The 22827-nt window shown below is 39.1% G+C and overlaps 1 protein-coding gene across 2 annotated transcripts in view; it reads right to left on the bottom strand.

Annotated features, from left to right (window-relative positions):
* si:ch211-136a13.1 (HHIP-like protein 1) overlaps positions 1–22386 on the bottom strand; it is a 29334-nt gene extending 6948 nt beyond the window's left edge. Inside the window, exons 1-14 of one of the 2 annotated variants that reach the window (XM_047392470.1) lie at positions 22077–22386; positions 21660–21726; positions 19347–19756; positions 6236–6500; positions 5850–6129; positions 5593–5718; positions 5376–5519; positions 4677–4789; positions 4327–4467; positions 2780–2854; positions 2503–2629; positions 1630–1775; positions 984–1065; positions 460–542 (exon numbers count right to left, since the gene is read on the bottom strand). In XM_047392470.1, the coding sequence (XP_047248426.1) occupies positions 460–542; positions 984–1065; positions 1630–1775; positions 2503–2629; positions 2780–2854; positions 4327–4467; positions 4677–4789; positions 5376–5519; positions 5593–5718; positions 5850–6129; positions 6236–6500; positions 19347–19658 (1894 nt within the window). In that variant the 5' untranslated portion in view covers positions 19659–19756; positions 21660–21726; positions 22077–22386. The remainder of the gene's footprint in view (positions 1–459; positions 543–983; positions 1066–1629; positions 1776–2502; positions 2630–2779; positions 2855–4326; positions 4468–4676; positions 4790–5375; positions 5520–5592; positions 5719–5849; positions 6130–6235; positions 6501–19346; positions 19757–21659; positions 21727–22076) is intronic. The other variant, XM_047392471.1, reaches the window with a different exon arrangement.
* Positions 22387–22827: the final 441 nt, after the last annotated feature.

Here is a 22827-nt window from a genome sequence, read left to right as displayed (position 1 = left end):
TGTCCGGGTCCTAGAAGAAAAAGACAGACATGGAGTGGACAGAGGGCATCAAATGATGTTAAAAGTCATGTCGAGTCCCAAAATGGAAAGAAAGTCTTTACAAATGAACAAGATAATGAATTAACAGAATGAGGGCTGCAGAAGCATATTATGTACTATGTTCCGTGTGGCAACCAGATATCAATTAATAAAATAGTGAGCTTACATTGCACATTAGTATTTCTAATGTACCAAATGAGTTATAACACATACGGAAAAATTTGAATATTTCCCTCCGTGAGACTATACTTTGCAATTTCAGTTTGGAGCGCAAAGATGGCAGCTGCACTATTTAATAGCAGCATATATGTAACTAGCTTGTGTAAAATTCTTTATTTGCTTGTTTAAAATAGCTTCAATCTGCATCTGGAAAAATTTAAAAAATGTTACAGATAAATCCCCAGTCCCTCCATTCCTTACCCTCTTTGGGGTAGAAATGAATGAGTTTTCCCTTTATCTTAACAGGCAGAGGCTTGATGCTGCATTTTCCTGGTGGTGCACGTCTGTAAAACAAAAGGAAACAAAATATTACACGTCCATTATATGGGATTACCTGTTTTTAAAGTTTACATCATTTACAATTTTCTTTTTTTTGTTCTTTTTTTTGGGGGGGGGGGGGTTGTTTTTTTTTTGCTGTCCAGAGATGCCACTGTACGTTGGTGCAACATAATTTCCATACCTGCTAAGTCAAACATCCACACAGTATGCAACAATAATTTTAACCTTGTTGAGGTGAGCTAACCTGCAACATATTTCTGACTTCCTATTCATGACAGTTTTCACTAATCCCTCTGTAAAATGCATACTCTTATTAATCCTGAACTGAGTTTTTTGTTTTATTGTCTCCACTAGAGGCATATACATAATGACAAGTATCTTAATTTACACACTAACTAAATTGTCAAAAGAGGAATACTGGAAGTGTAGCTGCAGTAGTTTGCTACCTGGAAGGATCCACTATTTTATAGATGACTCCAGATCTGGCTGTGGCACTCGGGACTCCTGTGGCTAAGAAATACAGTTCTCCTGGAAGATTTACAGAGGAAAGGTGGGGATGGGTGGTGCATTGACAGGCATACCAAGGGAAGACGAAAGAATGAAACAAAGCAAGAACATAGGAAGACAGAATAAAGAAGTCATATACATTAAGTACAGACATATGAAAAACCAAGATCATAAAAACAGATGGTGAAATAAGTAAAAAAAGGGACATTAAAGCTGAAAAAGTTAATTGAAACATAAATAACATTATAAATGGGAATATATTTAACAAAGGCATTCATAATTTGTTTACGCTCATTACTATAAACAGTTTAATGAAAAAGAAAACCGGAAAAAGTAGAAGCATGCATTTATCACCTTACCTCATGATTCGGCAGCTGATAATTCAAACCAGATTTTACAATAAACCTCTCCTTACCCATCAGAAACAAAGTTATTTAATTGTACAGTATGTTCTACGCTATGTGTGGGTTACAAGGATTTTTTTCTGGATATAAGGGTACCTTTTCCTTGTACTGATCATAAATAAATCCATTAATTACTGGAGAGCCTGGTAACATTGTGAATGTTCACATGCACAGTCATTACCTGCTTCGTCTTCAGCAAAGGAGATGACGTATCTGTAATAACTGTTGATGAGTTTAGGAAATTTGCAAGTCTGGTCTCTTCCCATGCAGATCTCATTATACTGCCATTCACCTGTAGCCTCATTCTCCTTTAAAGACATTAGACGCCTAAACAGAAAGGGATTCACTTTGATAAAGTCATAAAAACACAAATGTTGCCATGACTATCAATAGAGGCTAAGAAAACCAACAAAAAGTACACTCTACAGTTCTGTAAGTGTTAGAACCATCTTGAACAGCAGTATTTTGAACTAGTTCACGTCTATTTGTCCTTATCAGTTTGACATAACATTGTGGGGAAAGTTTGTTCCATTCTTCCTGCCAGCAATACTTCAGAGATGTGGGGATTTATTGATGCACAGCTCTTTTAGAGTTTTAGTTCAGGTATGGACTTTGATTACATCTTTGCTGCACCTTCAAATCATTTTCTTTCTGCCATTCTGTTGCAGATTTGCTGTTTTAACCCTAGAAGACATTGGTACACAGAAGGGTTCATGTTTGGCTCAGTGACTGCAATGTGCTCAGGAGGGGTTTTTGTTTCCACAAAAAATGGTGGTGTTCATGGTGGCCATATACTTTCTCCACCTACTTTTGTCCCATGTGTACAAATGACATAGCTTGCTGTTCATTCAAATGCAGTTAAAACTAAACTATGCTGTGCTGCCAAGAGTCTGTCTAATGACAAACCTTCTAAGTATTCGTAATGAGAGGGGAGGGGGAGGGTTGCAATTTTCTTAAGGTTTGTACATTCTGACTGCACTGATTTAAAATGGCAAAAACGTCAGTATATTTGTTTCCACTTTCAAACATTTTAATGAATGATGTTGAGATATACCCGCTCATGAAATCCCCAAAGACGTAAAGTCCATTTAGGTTTGGCATCTCGCAACCTCTGTAGATGTATCCACCAGTCACTGATTTTCCCAGCTTATGGGGGTAGTCAAAGATTGGCAAAATGTCATCTGCAAATTGAGAGACACAGAACAACAACATAACTCATCAACACAACACATTTTTAGTTTTTAGTCCTTATCAATGGTCCGGACAATGTTCTTCAATGCTGGGAATATTTTAACGATAATGTGATCTTTGAACAATGCAGAGTAACTCACCCAGAGATGAGTTTTGGCAGAGTTTGCGATCATAGCAGCTGAATCCTTCTTTGGCCCTCCAACCATAGTTACCTCCTTTAAATGAAAGTGTAAACAAAGTGAAGCTTCACAGGCAAAAGTCATTTTGTCTTTTAATTTTTTTTTACTTCTCTACTTAATTATTCAGTAAATATAATAATAAAAGTAACTTTGGACAATCAAACACACACACAACTATTATATACACTCACTGGTCACTTTATTAGGTACACCTTGCTAGTACTGGATTGGACCCCCTCTTGCCTTCAGAACTGCCTTTATCCTTTGTGGCATAGATTCAACAAGGTACTGGAAACTTTCCTCAGAGAGTTTGGTCCATATTGACATGATGGCATCACACAGATGCTGCAGATTTGTCGGCTGCACATCCATGATGCGAATCTCCTGTCACATCCCAAAGGTGCTCTATTGGATTGAGATCTGGTGACTGCGGAGGCCATTTGAGTACAGTGAACTCATTGTCATGTTCAAGTCTGAGATGATTCGTGCTTTATGACATGGCGCGATATCCTGCTGGAAGTAACCATCATAAGATGGGTACACTGTGGTCATAAAGGGATGGACATGGTCAACAACAATACTCAGGTACGCTGTGGCATTGACGCGATGATCAGTTGGTTCTAAGGGGGCCAAAGTGTGCCAAGAAAATATCCCCCACACGATTACACAACCACCACCAGCCTGAACCGTTGATGCAAGGCAGGATGGATCCATGCTTTCATGTTGTTGATTCCAAATTCTGACCCTACCATCCAAATGTTGCAGTAGAAATCGAGACCCATCAAACCAGGCAACGTTTTTCCAATCTTCTATTGTCCAATTTTGGTGAGCCTGTGCGAATTGTAGCCTCAGTTTTCTGTTCTTAGCTAACAGGAGTGGCACCTGGTGTAGTCTTCTGCTGCTATAGCCCATCCGCCTCAAGGTTCGACGTGTTGTGCGTTCAGAGATGCTCTTCTGCATGCCTTGGTTGTAATGAGTGGTTATTTGAGTTTCTGTTGCCTTTCTATCAGCTCGAAGCAGTCTGGCCATTCTCCTCTGACCTCTGGCATCAACAAGGCATTTGCGCCCACAGAACTGCCGCTCACTGGATATTTTCTCTTTTTCTGACCATTCTCTGTAAACCCTAGAGATGGTAGTGCGTGAAAATCCCAGTAGATCAGCAGTTTCTGAAATACTCAGACCAGCCTGTCTGGCACCAACAACCATTCCACGTTCAAAGTCACTTAAATCACCTTTCTTCCCCGTTCTGATGCTTGTTGAGATCATAAAATGATTATGGAGAGACTGAAATGTGTTGCATCTATTTTATGATAACATGAGGGAAACCTTTTGCTTCCTCTGGACTGTAAAATATTCAGATAGTTCTGACATTAAACAAAGCTTTGTTATTCTCTTGGGAATAATAGAGGATTCCTATTTTCAATTTCTGACACAAAGGACTTTCAACATTTACCACAAAGGAGTTCAAGGTGAAAAAAAGAAAAGGCAAATATCCTGTAACCTCCTACCTTTAACAATTAGGTCTATCTCCTCGTATTTGTTCTGGCCAACATCACCACAAAACATCCTGCCTCTGCCTGCACCTGTAGCAGGATCACCGCGGTCAATGGAGCATCGCCACATGTTACGAACTCCATAGGCATAAATCTCTGCAAAGAAAGGCGACAGGATCGTTACACACTTTGTATGGGCTGGGTAAAAAAGAAATGTATACAGAAAGCCAAACTATGCATCTGTGGAAAAACCGGGAGCTGCTTCTTCACACAATATAGGATGTTGCATATTTGAGCTGAAATCTATATCTGATATTCAGATATATAGGTAATCTTCTCTTCATCTCAGAATTGAAAGGATTTACCAGGCCTTGCTCCCAGCTCCCCTATGAATGGATTGTCAGAGGGAATGCCGTAGGGAACACCTTCATCATTGTTGTCAACATCAATGCGCAGCACTTTGCCAAGAAGTGCTGATCTGTTAATTACAAAGATAGCACAACAGGTTGAGATAAATATACTCTTGACTCTTGACAGGTGATGCCTGTTTCTTTCTGTAATTCATGTAAAAGTTTTTTTCCCATCAGGGTGACAATCTTTTTCCTGTTTTAAATTCTCTTCTCCATTGTTTTTGTTTTTCTCTACTCTTTCATGCTTATTAGTAGTTTTTTTCCTGATCACCACTTTCCAGTTTTTGTTTTTTGCCACACACTGGACTCTCTCTCCTTTGCTCTCTGTCTACATCTCTTTTCCTCTCCTCATACCAGTGCTTTGTACTCCACAATGTGTAGAGTCAATATTTTACTTTTCAAGGTACTTTATACCCTGTTCTCAAAGGAGTTCAAATATGATCAACCTTTTTTCTGGGTTCTATTCGAACCCAGAAAAAAGGAGTCTAATGGTTACTTTTAATTGTCAGAAAATCAAAATTGTGTTGAAACCTTTATGGGTAAAAGGGAAATAAAAATAACTTTTTTATGCAGTCAGTGCAAGTCTTCAAATGCAACTGTTCAGATATCAGTTATGTAACAAAAGTGAAAAAGCCTTAGTTAAATTTCACTGACTTGTTCTGTGAATTGCCAAACTTTCCAAATGGGTCCCCGGCTCGTCCGCCATCTCCAGTAAAGATGTAGAGATATCCATCATGGCCAAAAAGCAGCTGTCCACCATTATGATTTGATGCTGGCTCAACCACCTCCAGAATGGTTCTGTAAAAAGTAACATATGAAAATTATGAAAATCCATCTGTTATTGAAACAAGCATGTTGGTAAAGTTCTTACCTCTCAGAGGAATGATCTAGCTGGTTATCATCATGTTCTGAGAGGGAAAACTCGCTGATTCTTATTCTCTCCTCTTTCTTGACAGACACTGAGTAGTAAACGTAGGCTTTTCTGACTGTGGTGAACCTAAGAACAGAAGCAAAGCTCAACGTGAAGGTCTTATTTCTACTTCTCATGTAGTCATAGTTGCATTTTTATCTAAAAATGGCACTCTTTAACTATGGACATAACCTTCATGAAGAGCTAGAAGTAAGGACCTTGGATGCAAGGCTATGCAGAGGAATCCCCTCTCATCTCCAGTCCATGGAGATGAGAGTACAGCCTGGGTGAGGTTGAGGAAAGGACGGTCGATCCTGGAGCCGTTAGCCAAATACACCCAGACATAACCCAGCTGTTCTGCAACAAAGAAGCGATGGCTTCCATCATCTGCATGGATCATGGCCACGGGGTTACGGAGACCATTGGCAACTTCCTGCAAGCACACCTCCAGACAGCCTTTAGGATCTTCACGTACTAAGCCGAGGTTGGCATTTAGTTCTGGAGTCAGAATAACACAGCACTCGTTAACCAGATTTATATATTTAGGAATAATTAGCAGCAAACATTCTTTATTTACTGTTAAGACTATTAGGTGAACCCTTACCCGCATCTGTTAAAACATTTGGGTAGCAATACTGCTTGTCCTTGAGTTCCAGAAAGTCACAGAACCTTCTGCGGTCCTCTTCTATTGTGGCAGTCAAGTTGGCAAAGTGCTGTGGGCTCCCCAAATCCTCCAGGAGCAGGCTCAGCGTGTATCGACAGTGCAGCCAGTAGTCTGAGCAGTAATCTCCACAGAGTCCAGGCAGAACCCTCATTGGTGTGTTGGCATCCTCAGCATCATATAGGTGGGCAGCATATGGAGAACACTCCTGAAAAGGGAAATAAGCACTCATTAAATGTGGAAATCCAAGCTTGCAAAGTTTATTATCAGCACATTGTTTTTATTCAAAGGTAATTTTTAAAATCATGAAACGTCCAGTATCATTTGTTTTATCTCAGAAGTGGACATGATAAGCTTTATGAATACCATAAACTGGTAAGTGATTTTTGTAGAAACACTGCCACAGCTCATTCCTGCCTTACTTTTTACTGGTCAGGTCAGGGTTATATACAGCTACAGTATAAATGGATGCAAAGCAGGTCCACTCAGTTATTAAGTCACAACCACACTGTCCACACCCAGAATGGTGAGCAGATGCAGAGGGAGGTACGACACCCAAACCATCATGTGGTCAACATGGGCATTTTCCCTCAGTTGAGACTGTCACAGAGCCCAAAAAGGAAACTAAACAACAGGACAACAAATCTAGGAACATTGACAATGAAAGGTTGCAGATTTAAGCCAATAGCAATGTAGTGACAGTAGTAGAAAATATTAAACCATCTATTCCTTGATAATTGCTGAATGTATCATTAGTTGAGGCAAGTTAAACTTTAAAACAAGCAAATATTATGTACTAAATTTAAATTAAACTAAATAAAGAAAAGCGTACAAATAGAATACAGTAAAAATGAAACATCAGTAAGAATACCAGACATGAGGTAAAAAACAATTAAATAAATAAAAAACGGCCCTTCCTCTACCATGCTGAAAGGCAACCAAAAAAGATGGGTCTTAAGAGCAAATAAAAAAAAAATTTTCTAAGAGGATTTTGATATTGTAGCGGAATAGATTATATTATTTATCAGCTGTTGGATGAGAGGCAAAACATCTCCAAGAAACAAGATAAAAAGTCCAGTTCCCTTCTCTAGCTACAGTAGCTGTAGATACAGATACAAGATTGAAATTGGTTTATTCTGCAAGGTGGTCAAGGTCAGCCTCAGAAACAGGATGCAGAGGTATTTCATCCACTGCTCCTCTGCTTACAATGGAGTCAATTGAGGGGGTCTGGGAATCTGATCAGGGTGTCTCCTGGGCACCCTGGCTTTTGTTAAGTGACACCATGTGTTTAATAAATGCCTTGTGGCCCTACACATACAGGCCCCTCTCAAAATATTAGCATATTGTGATAAAGTTCATTATTTTCCATAATGTCATGATGAAAATTTAACATTCATATATTTTAGATTCATTGCACACTAACTGAAATATTTCAGGTCTTTTATTGTCTTAATACGGATGATTTTGGCAAACAGCTCATGAAAACCCAAAATTCCTATCTCACAAAATTAGCATATTTCATCCGACCAATAAAAGAAAAGTGTTTTTAATACAAAAAACGTCAACCTTCAAATAATCATGTACAGTTATGCACTCAATACTTGGTCGGGAATCCTTTTGCAGAAATGTCTGCTTCAATGCGGCGTGGCATGGAGGCAATCAGCCTTTGGCACTGCTGAGGTCTTATGGAGGCCCAGGATGCTTCGATAGCGGCCTTTAGCTCATCCAGAGTGTTGGGTCTTGAGTCTCTCAACGTTCTCTTCACAATATCCCACAGATTCTCTATGGGGTTCAGGTCAGGAGAGTTGGCAGGCCAATTGAGCACAGTGATACCATGGTCAGTAAACCATTTACCAGTGGTTTTGGCACTGTGAGCAGGTGCCAGGTCGTGCTGAAAAATGAAATCTTCATCTCCATAAAGCTTTTCAGCAGATGGAAGCATGAAGTGCTCCAAAATCTCCTGATAGCTAGCTGCATTGACCCTGCCCTTGATAAAACACAGTGGACCAACACCAGCAGCAGACCATCACTGACTGTGGGTACTTGACACTGGACTTCTGGCATTTTGGCATTTCCTTCTCCCCAGTCTTCCTCCAGACTCTGGCACCTTGATTTCCGAATGACATGCAGAATTTGCTTTCATCCAAAAAAAGTACTTTGGACCACTGAGCAACAGTCCAGTGCTGCTTCTCTGTAGCCCAGGTCAGGCGCTTCTTCCGCTGTTTCTGGTTCAAACGTGGCTTGACCTGGGGAATGCGGCACCTGTAACCCATTTCCTGCACACGCCTGTGCACGGTGGCTCTGGATGTTTCTACTCCAGACTCAGTCCACTGCTTCCGCAGGTCCCCCAAGGTCTGGAATCGGCCCTTCTCCACAATCTTCCTCAGGGTCCGGTCACCTCTTCTCGTTGTGCAGCGTTTTCTGACACACTTTTTCCTTCCCACAGACTTCCCACTGAGGTGCCTTGATACAGCACTCTGGAAACAGCCTATTTGTTCAGAAATTTCTTTCTGTGTCTTACCCTCTTGCTTGAGGGTGTCAATAGTGGCCTTCTGGACAGCAGTCAGGTCGGCAGTCTTACCCATGATTGGGGTTTTGAGTGATGAACCAGGCTGGGATTTTTAAAGGCCTCAGGAATCTTTTGCAGGTGTTTAAAGTTAACTCGTTGATTCAGATGATTAGGTTCATAGCTCGTTTAGAGACCCTTTTAATGATATGCTAATTTTGTGAGATAGGAATTTTGGGTTTTCATGAGCTGTATGCCAAAATCATCCGTATTAAGACAATAAAAGACCTGAAATATTTCAGTAAGTGTGCAATGAATCTAAAATATATGAATGTAAAATTTTCATCATGACATTATGGAAAATAATGAACTTTATCACAATATGCTAATATTTTGAGAAGGACCTGTATTTGAACTCTAGGTGGCACCTAAAAGGAATCTACTGGCGTTTATTATACATGTAGTGGTGCTAAATAAATTTGATGGCATTTACTGGAACCCAGGTGATGCTGGAAAGCATGTAATTAATGACCAAAGTAGGCCTGTCACAATAAGCAATAAATCAATTAATCGCATAAATAAAATTTATTGCATGATAAATTAAAATGAGTTATAATTTTGGTTTGCATTCTTGTTTGTTTTCCTTGTGAAAATTCACCCTGGACAGTTTGCCAGTTCATCAAATGGCAACACAGAGACACACAATACAAACAACCATGCACACATGTTTGTTGCCATGTGCCAGACGGCTCATGTCCACAGGAAAAGAAGCCGCTCACTTCTTTTCATTAAAATTTGAAGAAATGTAAGTGTCATCCCAGTTTTCAGTTCTTCAAGACAATCATTAAGTGCATGCATTTGTTATCCTTCTGTTTTAGGGGCACAAAACCTCTGCATAACAACTGAATGCAATTTTGTGTTTTCTAAGAATGGAAAAAAGAGGCTGCCCAGATGGAAAGAAAAAAACAGAGACCCAAACATCAAGCCCTGTGGGACCCCACATAACAATACAGCAGAGTAGGAAGATCATTTAGACAAACACAAAAAGTTATTGGAGCCAGGTACAATTTAAATGACTCCAGTGTGGTACCACAAATGCTGACACAATGCCCTTAGTGGTATACTAGAATGTTACAATCCAAAGCCAGGTGGTACATCGAGGAGAACAAGGATTATACAGTTTGCTGTATCTGTGCCTAGAAAAATGTAATGGAAAACCCTGAACAATTCTGATTCTGGGCTAGGAATACATTTGAAAACCAGACTGAAAAAAATATTTTCACCCAAAAGGGCTTTCAGTTGGAGCAAATGAGGTCGACTAACATGGAACACTGAAGAGAAAATGTCAGGAATGCATTATTTTGTTTACTGACACATTGTTGCCGACTACAATATCCATCTGACAGGCTTTCATGCCATGCTGCCAGACAGACTGCAAACACAAATGCAATTGGAAAAGAAGTGGGATTGTTGTCTTTTGCCCCTTTTTCATTAGGACCTACTCTATTCGACTTTGTTTTGATCGGGTCGGGTCGGGTCGGGTTGGCTCTACACAGTTTGGTGCATCTTCCATTACAATTGAGGACCATTTCAATGTGAGCGAGATCATCAACAGCAAGGCTTTTCACAGTCTGAAAAAGTAACGTGATGCGATTTGTAGTGATACAAACACAACGACAGCCATGACTGCTGTTCAGTCTTTGGCTGCCATCAGACAGAGTGAAAGAAGAGAGCCAGAGAAAGCTGTTAGCAGCAAGACGATGCATAGTAGAGAATAAATGGAAGCGGTATCAAACTGAAGGGCACGAGCTAGGAGACATTTGAGGGTAAGCTAGCTCTACCTAATAGCTAGTTTGCTATAGTGGTCATATACACAAGATGCCCACCATACAACGATTTAATAGTCAAAGATATTAGTTACTTATTACAATACGTATGCTGTGACCAGTGACACCATGCCTTACGCAGTCGGTGACTGAAAGTCTTCAAATGTTGCGTTTTCAGCACAGGTTGGCTCGCTTGGAACAACAAGCAAGCAAAAATAATTTCCAAAAGTAATTTCCAAAAGTAATTTAACCATTACTAATGGAAAAGCTTAAAAAACATGTAGAGCTGCACTGAACTATAATGAGTGGAGACCAGTGGAATAGGGGGATTTTTAAGGAAAGATGAAGTAACTCATCTTTGTAACATGCCCACGGATATGACGCATCAGAATACAGGGGAAAAAAATTTGGGCAAGGTAAACAATTATCCTGAAGTACTGTAAACTGTGCAAATTGTTGTTTCCAGCACATGATCAATATTTATAAGGCCTTAACTGCATTAGTTTTACAAAACAATATACTTAATCTATAGAATGTTAAAGCTGCTGCCCACAACTCTGTCTACAAAACAAACTGCTCATCCAAGGTCCAGTACAAAGAAACAAAGAATTGATTTATACCCATCTTTATCATCTAGCGTTATTTAGGTATTTCTTTCTCTGCTTTGGTCATTGTGGTATGTTAGTAATTTCTAGATAGAGGAGGCAATAAAACGTTTTAGCTTTTCAATACAAAAGAAACATTGTGTGACAGCTGCAGAAATAATGGACTGCAGGAGATTGATGTTTCTTGACCAGTTGCAAGCTTGATTAACACATTTTTCTTTTTACTTGCTGCATTTTAATTATGCAGTTTGACTTTGTTTAATATTGTCCTGTGTTTCAACCACTTGAATAAACCAAACATTGCAGCTGGGCCAGACAGATTTTTTGTCCTTTTATAACTGGGTTGAATAAATACATGCAGCTATAGACAGCTGCATTCAAACAATGGAGGCACATCAGAGTATAATTTTGAATTTTTAACTTTGTCTCTTTCTACCTCCTTCAGTAAGTGGTTTGAATGCTTGTGTATTATAATAGTTTGCAAAGAAACAGAAGTCGTTGCGAACACATAAAGAATGCATTCAGTCAGGTTTTTCTTATTTTTATTCAATACATTCTCTACTTTTTTGTTATATTTTGCATGGGATTGTTATTCTTTATGTTTAATTTGCTGCTTTTGATTTATTTGTTTTTGTTTTAATTAGACTGTCTTATTTCAATTTTGAAAAGCTGCTTGTTGGGTAGCTCTTAGTTTTACTCCACCATGCGAATTTCCTTCTGATTCTCCAAACTAAGATTGCTTTGTCTGCTGTGTACCACAGATGAGATACTGACTGCTGATAACTACCCTAAACAACACAACTTGATTCAACAAGAAATGGTGAGCAGAATCAGTGAGTATCAATTTGATCTGCCCATTACTAGTGACCAGGGACTGGTGATCAGTGAAGCCATCAGACGTAAGCACTACCAGGTGACACTGACAACAACATCTTTAGTGAGGATACTGTTACTGAGTAAGGAAGACTTAAAGGTTTTTTGCAGTATTTGTATGAAGAATCACAGAAAGTGAGCCACATCGGTGGCTAATTTACACTGCGAGAGAGAGTAGGCAGATAACGGTAAGGCTCAGCCTCTCTGTGTTGGTAGTCTTTTGGAAATTTCAGGTAAGGATCATCATTCTCTTCCATGCACACACAGAAACTTTAATGTTTAAAAAAATATGTTTTATTATTGCTAACTGCCCTAACTGTAAAGATGTGCTAAAGACAGTTTAAAACTTTGTAAATATTTTGCAGTGAGACACTGTTCTTTAATATCTTCTTATTTTAAAGTTCCGCAAGGCAGATCCATATTAGCCAAAATTTGTATCAGCATTTTAAAGCTTTTTAAAAACTAGAGATTGGACACTGGCCACAAAATTCTGATCTGTGTATCTCTAGAAAGAGCTACTATTAAATTGTTGACATTAATAGATAAGCCTGTGTATGACTACAGCCAAAACTATAATTAGCCTAAATAAAACTGTACTGCTTTAATATGTATTTTCTTACAGCAAGAGCAAGGCAACAGATTTTAATCCACACTTAAAAGCATGTACCAGTGAACACTTTAGTGCTGTGAAAGAAATTGATAGAAAGCATGCTGACTTCGACCAGATATAGTATATTTCGTACTGCCACCATCTTGACAGTTAATAAAATGGCTAATAAAATGTTTTTACGGCTTTAGCTTCTCTGACCTGGCCCTGCTCTAACGACAGCCTGATAAATCTCCCAGAGGCGGACATTGTTGATGGTTTAGTCAGTCAAGCTCAGAGACATTGAGCTGAGTCCCTTCTGTTTCGCTGACAAAAAGCCCACATGAACGCAACCTTCTTTCCGCTCTCTTTCTTTGTCTTTGACTGCCCATCTCATCCTGGGACTGATATTAATGCCAAGTTTCTCCTGGTTCAAACAGAGGACCTCTGTGTGGTGGGTTTATGTAGCACAAGACTCGGGTCAGTGAGGTCAATTAACCACCTTTGGGCCTTTCTTTTTTATCTCAAACCACCAAAGATGATTATTATTATTGCAAATACAATCATAAAATTGCTTAAACAAAGAAAATGAAGATACATTAAAAGTGAAACCAAATTTAAAGCAACATATCACATTGCTTTTTTTGGCCTGATCAAACTCAATTCAGTTCTCATTTCTCACCATTTCTCCAAAGGGAGTTTTAACACCCCTTCTTAATCTTAAATATTTACATTGTGGTCGCGGTACTGGTGGTGTAGGGGTTAAGCGCACTAACATATATAGAGGCTATAGTCCATGTCTCCACCTTTTTCCTGTATGCCTACTGTCATAAAATGAAAAATAAAGGCCTCTAGTGCTGAAAAATATATTTACAATGCTCAGAAGTTAGCCAACAATCAGAAATCTAACTAACAGCAGTAAATTCATAAACACTTTGCAGTACTGTTATTATGCACATTACCCAGGCTGCACTGCATGGAAAAAACTGCTGTGGACTATAATTACCATGATAGAACCTACATTTTAGGATCTGGTGATTTGTCACTGCCGTTACATAGAATATGATGCATTGAACTTCAAGACAGACATGTATTTAGTATTTTTATAGTATTGTGGTAGCTAAAAGCGTAAATCATTTTGTTTATGTTACACATGGTATTTAAGGGAAATATGTTAGCCTATTTAGTTTAACTATGAAGCCCATGCCAAATTAGTACCACAATGATTAAATTTTCACACATGAGCTGCACGTAGCTGGTGTCTGGGCTGCAAAGTCAGCACGTAATTATGTAATCAGTCAGTGAAACTGACTTCAAATCTCATCTAAGCGAAGGGGAGCTGGGGCTTTGGCACCAGGATCTGTTCAAGATTTGGAAAGTAAAACATACTAAAATAGAAATAATGAGTAGATTAAATAATTTTCCAAACAAAGACTGTGGCAGGAGCGAGATTATCACAATAACCTCTATATTTAGAGACCCATTCAGACTGAAACTGAGTGAGTCATAACTGTAATGAAATGCAAGCAGAATAAGTGCAGGAGGCCATGTACATGTGTATTATTTACTTTGTCAAGAAAATTAAAACAAAACAAATGAGCACCTTAGAAAACACCATGTAATTATTAACATCTGCCATTTCCTTTTTTGAATTTTCCATGTTGTATTTATGGGTTATGAGATAATAGTACTGTATTGTCTACTTCCTCACTGGCTACTTTATTGGGTTTAATTGCTTGCTAACACAAATAATGAAGCAGCAGAACACTTGGCAGAAACTCAGTACACTCACCGTGGTAAGAATAACTTGTTGAAGTTCAAACCAGGCATAAGAATGGGGAAGAAAGGGAGGTGAAGTGACTGAATGTGGCACGGTTGTTGGCAAACACGTTTGTTTCTGCAATTTCAGAAACTGCCATGTTGATGTCAGGGTCAGACAACAATGGAGAGATTGGTTAAGATGATAAAATTAAGGTATTATATTTGCAATCTTATCTCCCATCATCTGTTGAGCTAGCTGCATCAAACCCAGTTACTTAAAAAGCTCAACAAGCTGATAAAGAATATTGGCTCTGATCTGGGGACTACTCTGAAACTTCTGGAGATGATTGTGCAAAGGAGATTTTATAAAATTAAGAACATTTTCTAACCTTGAAAACTGGCTCAGAGTTTATCTGTTCTTTCTTTCTAGGTGAAATGACTAAAGGAGCTACATCCATTAACATTTACTTTTCCTTCCCATAGAAAGTACTCCTGGATCAGTGCTTCTTTGTTCTTTTTGTGTCTCTGCTCTGTTCTCTCAAACCCCCAGTCGGTCGTGGCAGATGGCTGCTCACACTGGGCCTGGTTCTGCTGGAGGTTTCTTCCTGTTAAAAGGGAGTTTTTCCTCTCCACTGTCGCTACATGTATGCTCAGTATGAGGGATTGCTGCAAAGCCAACACCAGTGACTGTCCACTGTCTCTACACGCTCATCCGGGAGGAGGGAATGCTGCAAGTCACTGACTGGATGCAATCTGCTGGGTTTCCTTAGACAGAAAAACTTTTTATCCAATTTGAATAAATAACTGAATCTGACTGCACTGTTCAATGATTAGGACTAATTGGAATGTATGAACCTGACTGTTGTGAAGTACCTTGAGACAACATGTGTTGTGAATTGGCGCTATATAAATAAAACTGAATTGAATTAAATTGAATTGTGGACAACCCTCATCATTCTCTTCAGAAGACCACACTGGGTGCGGCTTCAGGCTGGTGGTAGTGGGTGGTGTGGGACCAACTGAGCATTGTTTAATCCCAAACTGTTTTCTTGAACCTGAAAATGAACACTGAACATGAGTTCACCATACTCCAATGGCCTTTACAGTCTCACCAATCAATCCACCATAGCGCTTCTGGGATGTAGTGGAATGGGAGATTTGCATCATGGGTGTAAAGCCGACAAATCTACCGTATACCACAATCTGTTAGAGATGTTTCAGACGCCTTGTTGAATCCATGCCATGAAGAATTAGGGCAGTTCTTAAGGGAGAATTGAGTCCAATTCAGTACCAGTAAGGTGTGCCTAATACAGTGGCCAGTAGGTGTATATTTAAAAAATGTTATTTAGAAGGGATTTCCTCCAACTAACCATGACCTAAAACTTCATCAAGTGCCTGATCTTCAAAAGGTTTGCATGTATAAAAATATGTGCACACTGGATTGTGTGTGCAAAGCTGATCTACAAACCAGGTGCAAATGGAATTCCATGTATAAAATAAGCGGAACAGTGGGCCCAAGCTTTTTAGTGTATTTGCCTTCATGAATATGCTAAACATATGCTAACGACCCAAGTGTGCCAATTGATAGGAGGAGGATATGCAAATGTAATTAATTACCACCCACACTGGGATTTATCAAACCTGAAACGGATTGCGGGTGCTGTTTTGCATCTATATTTAGCATGTTTGAAAAACAGGTGCAAACTGGCACGCAAAAATGTTGTGCCATGTTATTTAGCAAAGAAAACTGAACATTAACAGCCACCAGAGACCAGAAAACCATCACGAAGCCAAAGGGACAGTGAAGAAAAAACAAATATTAAAAAACAAACTGTCCTGTGCACAAGACAAACGCCCTTAACACAAAGTATTAAGGCAGTTTTGATATAACCAGAGTGAGAAACTGCTGAGTAACACATTTCAGTTCCTAATTAAGAAAAGCAAATACATCCTGAAACCCCTTGTAAGGATTATGATTATTGATTAATTCATATTCATCAAGAATTATAATTTAAAATCATACTTTGAAAAAAATTTTTATTTCTTAACCAAAAATCATTACTTACGAATAGAAATCAGAGATGTCCTCTGGTGTTGTGATTATGGGCTCAAAGGTCTTTAATAATTACAAATTATTAACCAAACCACAAACTGTCACTGTTTATTCAACCACTTCACCGAAGGTGGGGTAACTTCGGGGTCAAATAATGCAGCCACATTCTTAAAATGAAAAAGCATTTCTGGAAATGCTTTTTCATTTTCAAATATTACATTTCAAATTTAATTTTGGTATCTATTTGCTGGGGTACATTTTGAAAAATAAATCTCAAATGTATTTTTCATTTTAATTACAGGTCCTTCTCAAAAAATTAGCATATTGTGATAAAGTTAATTATTTTCTATAATGTAATGATGAAAATTTAATATTCATATATTTTAGATTCATTGCACATTAACTGAAATATTTCAGGTCTTTTATTATCTTAATACGGATGATTTTGGCATACAGCTCATGAAAACACAAAATTCCTATCTCACAAAATTAGCATATTTCATCCGACCAATAAAAGAAAAGTGTTTTTAATACAAAAAACGTCAACCTTCAAATAATCATGTACAGTTATGCACTCAATACTTGGTCGGGAATCCTTTTGCAGAAATGACTGCTTCAATGCGGCGTGGCATGGAGGCAATCAGCCTGTGGCACTGCTGAGGTCTTATGGAGGCCCAGGATGCTTCGATAGCGGCCTTTAGCTCATCCAGAGTGTTGGGTCTTGAGTCTCTCAACGTTCTCTTCACAATATCCCACAGATTCTCTATGGGGTTCAGGTCAGGAGAGTTGGCAGGCCAATTGAGCACAGTGATACCATGGTCAGTAAACCATTTACCAGTGGTTTTGGCACTGTGAGCAGGTGCCAGGTCGTGCTGAAAAATGAAATCTTCATCTCCATAAAGCTTTTCAGCAGATGGAAGCATGAAGTGCTCCAAAATCTCCTGATAGCTAGCTGCATTGACCCTGCCCTTGATAAAACACAGTGGACCAACACCAGCAGCTGACACGGCACCCCAGACCATCACTGACTGTGGGTACTTGACACTGGACTTCTGGCATTTTGGCATTTCCTTCTCCCCAGTCTTCCTCCAAACTCTGGCACCTTGATTTCCGAATGACATGCAGAATTTGATTTCATCCGAAAAAAGTACTTTGGACCACTGAGCAACAGTCCAGTGCTGCTTCTCTGTAGCCCAGGTCTGGGGAATGCGGCACCTGTAGCCCATTTCCTGCTCACGCCTGTGCACGGTGGCTCTGGATGTTTCTACTCCAGACTCAGTCCACTGCTTCCGCAGGTCCCCCAAGGTCTGGAATCGGCCCTTCTCCACAATCTTCCTCAGGGTCCGGTCACCTCTTCTCGTTGTGCAGCGTTTTCTGCCACACTTTTTCCTTCCCACAGACTTTCCACTGAGGTGCCTTGATACAGCACTCTGGGAACAGCCTATTCGTTCAGAAATTTCTTTCTGTGTCTTACCCTCTTGCTTGAGGGTGTCAATAGTGGCCTTCTGGACAGCAGTCAGGTCGGCAGTCTTACCCATGATTGGGGTTTTGAGTGATGAACCAGGCTGGGAGTTTTAAAGGCCTCAGGAATCTTTTGCAGGTGTTTAAAGTTAACTCGTTGATTCAGATGATTAGGTTCATAGCTCGTTTAGAGACCCTTTTAATGATATGCTAATTTTGTGAGATAGGAATTTTGTGTTTTCATGAGCTGTATGCCAAAATCCTCCTTATTAAGACAATAAAAGACCTGAAATATTTCAGTTAGTGTGCAATGAATCTAAAATATATGAATGTTAAATTTTCATCATGACATTATGGAAAATAATGAACTTTATCACAATATGCTAATTTTTTGAGAAGGACCTGTAAGTGAAAGAATGAGCAGTCTCGAAGAAGAAAATTAAAATGCAAATAGGATTATTGATTACTAATTTCATTTATGAGTCAATCAATGCAGCCACATTCTTAAAATGAAAAGCATTTCTGAAAATGCTTTTTCATTTGAAATATGGTAACGATTTGCTTCCATACCCAACACCCTTTAGGTCTTTTGTAATTTCTTAATCCCCCGACCTAAGTTTGTTATGACTTTTAGGATTTTTAAGATGAAATACGTGTGATACACTGGATTTTAGAAACATATGTTACTAAATATATAACATGTACAGATAGTAAACCTGTTTATTATTAGCATTATTAGCATATATTATTCGCACCTGAAAATGTGGGTTAAAGCTGTTTTGTACCAGTGACTCAGCTTCACTAGTTAGAATTCAGTGGAATGATGAGACTTCTTAGCACAAGATGCTTTCCCCTACATAGAGGACTTAATGATATAATGACCTCTTTAGAAAGACTGGTTTAGAACCAGCTCTTACCAGTAAAACCCAAAGGATTATTAATGTTATCTGTATCATTGTAATATTGACCAGATTTTTAGATTTCTCAGAAGGATTAATAGATTTTTAGATTTCTTAGAATTTGATTTGTTATTCTGTGTTCTTTGTGATGATATTGTAATTGTATGTACAGCGCTTTGAGTGTCTCGTTACTGAAAAGCGCTATATAAATAAACTTACCTTACCTTACCTTACCTTATTGAGGGTACAATATTTTGGGAAGATTTGTCATGAGAAGTGGATGGGGGTGGTGTGCACAGGTTTGAGAGCTTATGAAGGTTCACTTTTAATGACATTTTAGCATTTCTGGCACTTTTATAGGGCAAGCAAAAGTCACACATATGTGGAACACAATAACCCCAGATATATAAAAGAATGACACACATAATGATCATAAAGACATGCAAAATAACTGCAAAGATACATAAAGGTACTGTTCTCTTACCTGACAGAGGATGCTGTGTATGTATTTGCCACAGGTTTTAGAGCCCGAATGGTCAAAGTTTTCCATGATTGCGTGGAATCTGCTTGATATCTTTTCATCCTTTTGCAGATCACAGCATCCAAACTTGGTATACTCCTTGCAGAAGACCAATGGCTGCTGAGGCCCAAAGGGAGGTTTGTAATCCAAGCACTGGGGGTGACAGTAACTCCTCCAGGCCTGGTGGAGCAGCAGCAGGATTAGTGGAAATGGTTTAGGGAAAACAGTATGCTGCAAGATCTTCTGAGGGACCAAATCATTGGGATGTAGAGTCATTCTGTCACTCAGTTCACGATAGTCTGTCCCTTCACCCAGAAAATAAAAGAACAGCCAATGCAGTTTCGATGTGAAAATTCACCAGTGTCCAGCAGCGCCTATGAAACACAGATAAGACACTAAAAGTTAGTTTGTAATTGCTTTTATTTACTGGTTCTGTCTCTAGTGCCTTCACATTCTGTGGCCGTGTCTGATTTTGTGAATATTTGTTTTATGTATTGACTTTCCTAATTCTATAAAAAAAAAAATTAAATAAAGGAGCTTGTTTTAAACTTTTAAAGCCACAGAAATTTGTGCTGCACATTGTCATCCAAGGAGAAACCTGGAGGACCCTTGTGATCTGATACAAATGATAAAAGTTAGGTTACTCTAGTTTTGTGGCCAAGTGGTCTCACACACAAAATTGTCTGTTAGTTATCTGAAAGTAACCAGGAATAAACACAAAATTCCAGATGGCCCCTTCTCTGTCACAATATCAAAAACGTCATTGGAAATTAATTAAATATGCATATTTCAAAAACAGTTATCAAACAGTTTTAATATCAAACACAGGTAACTGGAATAATTTAAATGCAGACTTCAAATTAAGATTTTTAAGAGAAAAACAAAACTTTTCAAACCAATGTAGCCCAATGTCAAAAGTCAACCCACTCCCTAATAAATCATGAATTAATCTTTATTGAGCTTGAACTTAACTTCACTTGTCCTAGCCACAACCAGGTAAGTGTACTGCCCAACCTATAATATCGAGAAATCATGTAAATAGAAACTGTCTGACAACACTAAAATACTGTAAAAAACAAGCATTCATGCCCAAATCTGAAAAATGCAAAAACAGATGAGAAACAAAGTCAGTGACATTTATCAGGCTGGAAAGGATTACAAAGCCATTTCTAAAGCTCTGGGATACAAGTGAACCACAATGGGAGCCATGACCCACAAATGAGGAAAAAATGGAACAGTGGTGAAACTTCCCTGGAGTGGCCATTCTACCAAAATTACTCCAGGAGCACATTGATGACTCATATAGGTTACAAAACAAACCAGGACAACATCTGAAGCACCGCAGGCCTCACTTACCTCAAGTAAGTCATTGTTCATGATACAAAAAGAAGGAAGAGACTGGATAAAATGGCATCACAAAAGTCAGTTTTACATTCACTAGAAAGCATCTTAACCATCCGCAAGGCTAATGGAAAAATATTCTGTTGACTGATGACACAAAAGTGGATGTTTTGCAGAAGGCTTGCATTCTGTTACATCTGGTGTAAAACTAGCATTGAACAGCATTTCAGAAAAACAACATATTGTCAGGCAAACAGGACCTGGACAGTTTGCAGCTACTGATGAAACCATAAATCCCCCTCTTTACCAGACAATCCTGTAAGAGAATGTTTGACCATCAGATTGTGTGTTTAAGCTCAAGCGTACATATACTGAAAGATAATGATCCTAAGCACACCAGCAAGTCCACCTTTGAATGACTTAAAAAAACAGAATGAAGTAGCTGTGTGAGTGGCATAGTCAAAGCCCAGACTTAAACTAACTGAGCTCACGTACCATAACCTGAAACAGGCTGTTCATCCTTGAAAAACCTCCTGTTTCTGCAACGAGGCATGGCTTCAATTTCTTCACAGGGATGTAAAAGACAAATTGCCAATTATCTCAAACATTTGATGGTTGTTGCTGCTAAAGGTGGCACAGCCATTTGGGTTTAGGGGGCAGTTAATCTATCACACAGCGCAAGACTGGTTTGGAGAACTTTCTTTTCCTGTAATAAATGATTCAAATCATTCTTTAAAAACTGCATTTTCTATTTACTCCAGTTAACTTTGTCTGATATTAAAACAATTTTAGTACTCTTTACCAACTAAGGCATTAAAGGTGAGAAATTAACCAGACTAGTTGAATTCAAGACTGTAGGCATGTTCGAAATTTCAAATTAAAAATTATAGATACAAAATAGTTAATATTGATAGATGTGGAAAAATGTGAACTTACACAACACCACTGATCTCCAAATGCGTGAAAGTGTGTATCAAACACACTAGCCCAGCATCACACCTGTCTGCAAGTTGACCAGAGAGACCTTTAGAGTTCACACGACGGGTTACATCATCAGCTCACAAAACACCCCCATACAGTTTCTCCATTGCATGTGCAAATGTCATTAAATGTTCTCAATTTGACTTAGATGCAGTGGATATTCATTGTCTCGAAGGCTTTTGTGATTCAGTCCAGACAGGAAAAACACTTGTGGATCACAACACAAATCCCCAAGAGAAAAATGTCATGCAGAAACTAAATTTAAGAGTCCATTGCATATCTGTTTTTACATACTGAAACCACTGAATAAAGCTAAAATTTTTAAACGGTTACAAAACTTCAAGGAAAGCATTTAAAAATAAATAGTTTCACCTTCATCCAAGGCTTTAGAAAAATATTTACTTCCAGACTGAGGTCACCTTGAGACACTCCCCTGTGTTTGCTCTGGATGGGCTCACTTGCTGCAGTAAGTGAAAGCCAGAGAGAGACAGCAGAAAAAGTGTGAGAGAGGTTCTTTCATTTCCACATGGAGCCACGCTGCAGTCTTGGCCAAGAGCCCTCCCACTCTATGTCTTCACTCCTCCTCCTTCTCCTACTTTCTCTGTCTTCGTTGGCTTTTTAACGGCCCTCACAAAGCCATTTCCTTCTGTAGTATGTGGCACATATAGCCATGGAGTTGCAACTTTTCATCTCTCCTCCCCCTGAGCACCTACCCCCCCACAAGCTTCAGCATTCCCACACCTCCTCTCTGTCTGTGCCACCTCCAGACAGTGCATGTTTGTGTGTGTGTGTGTGTGTGTGTGTGTGTGTGTGTGTGTGTGTGTGTGTGTGTGTGTGTGTGGGTGCTGCTCTAAGTGTATGTGTGTGGTCAGATGAGCAAGGACGTGCGCTGGAAGTAAAGTCCAATGGATTCTCCAGGCATTATTCTAAACCTGAATCTCAGCACAGATAGCCAACATTTGCATTCAGACGGATTTTCGCACTACTTTTGTATCTCCTATTAGCTCTTCCAGTGGATTAGTGTGGAAGCCACATTAAATGGCCATGTTTGCAACAGAAATAGGTAACTTTACAGGCTGAAACACACAGACACAGACACATAAATAGTAGCAAGCTGTTGAGG

This window comes from Girardinichthys multiradiatus, chromosome 18 (genome assembly GCF_021462225.1).
Source record: "Girardinichthys multiradiatus isolate DD_20200921_A chromosome 18, DD_fGirMul_XY1, whole genome shotgun sequence".
NCBI lineage: Eukaryota > Metazoa > Chordata > Actinopteri > Cyprinodontiformes > Goodeidae > Girardinichthys > Girardinichthys multiradiatus.
This window is presented reverse-complemented; position numbering and strand designations above follow the sequence as displayed.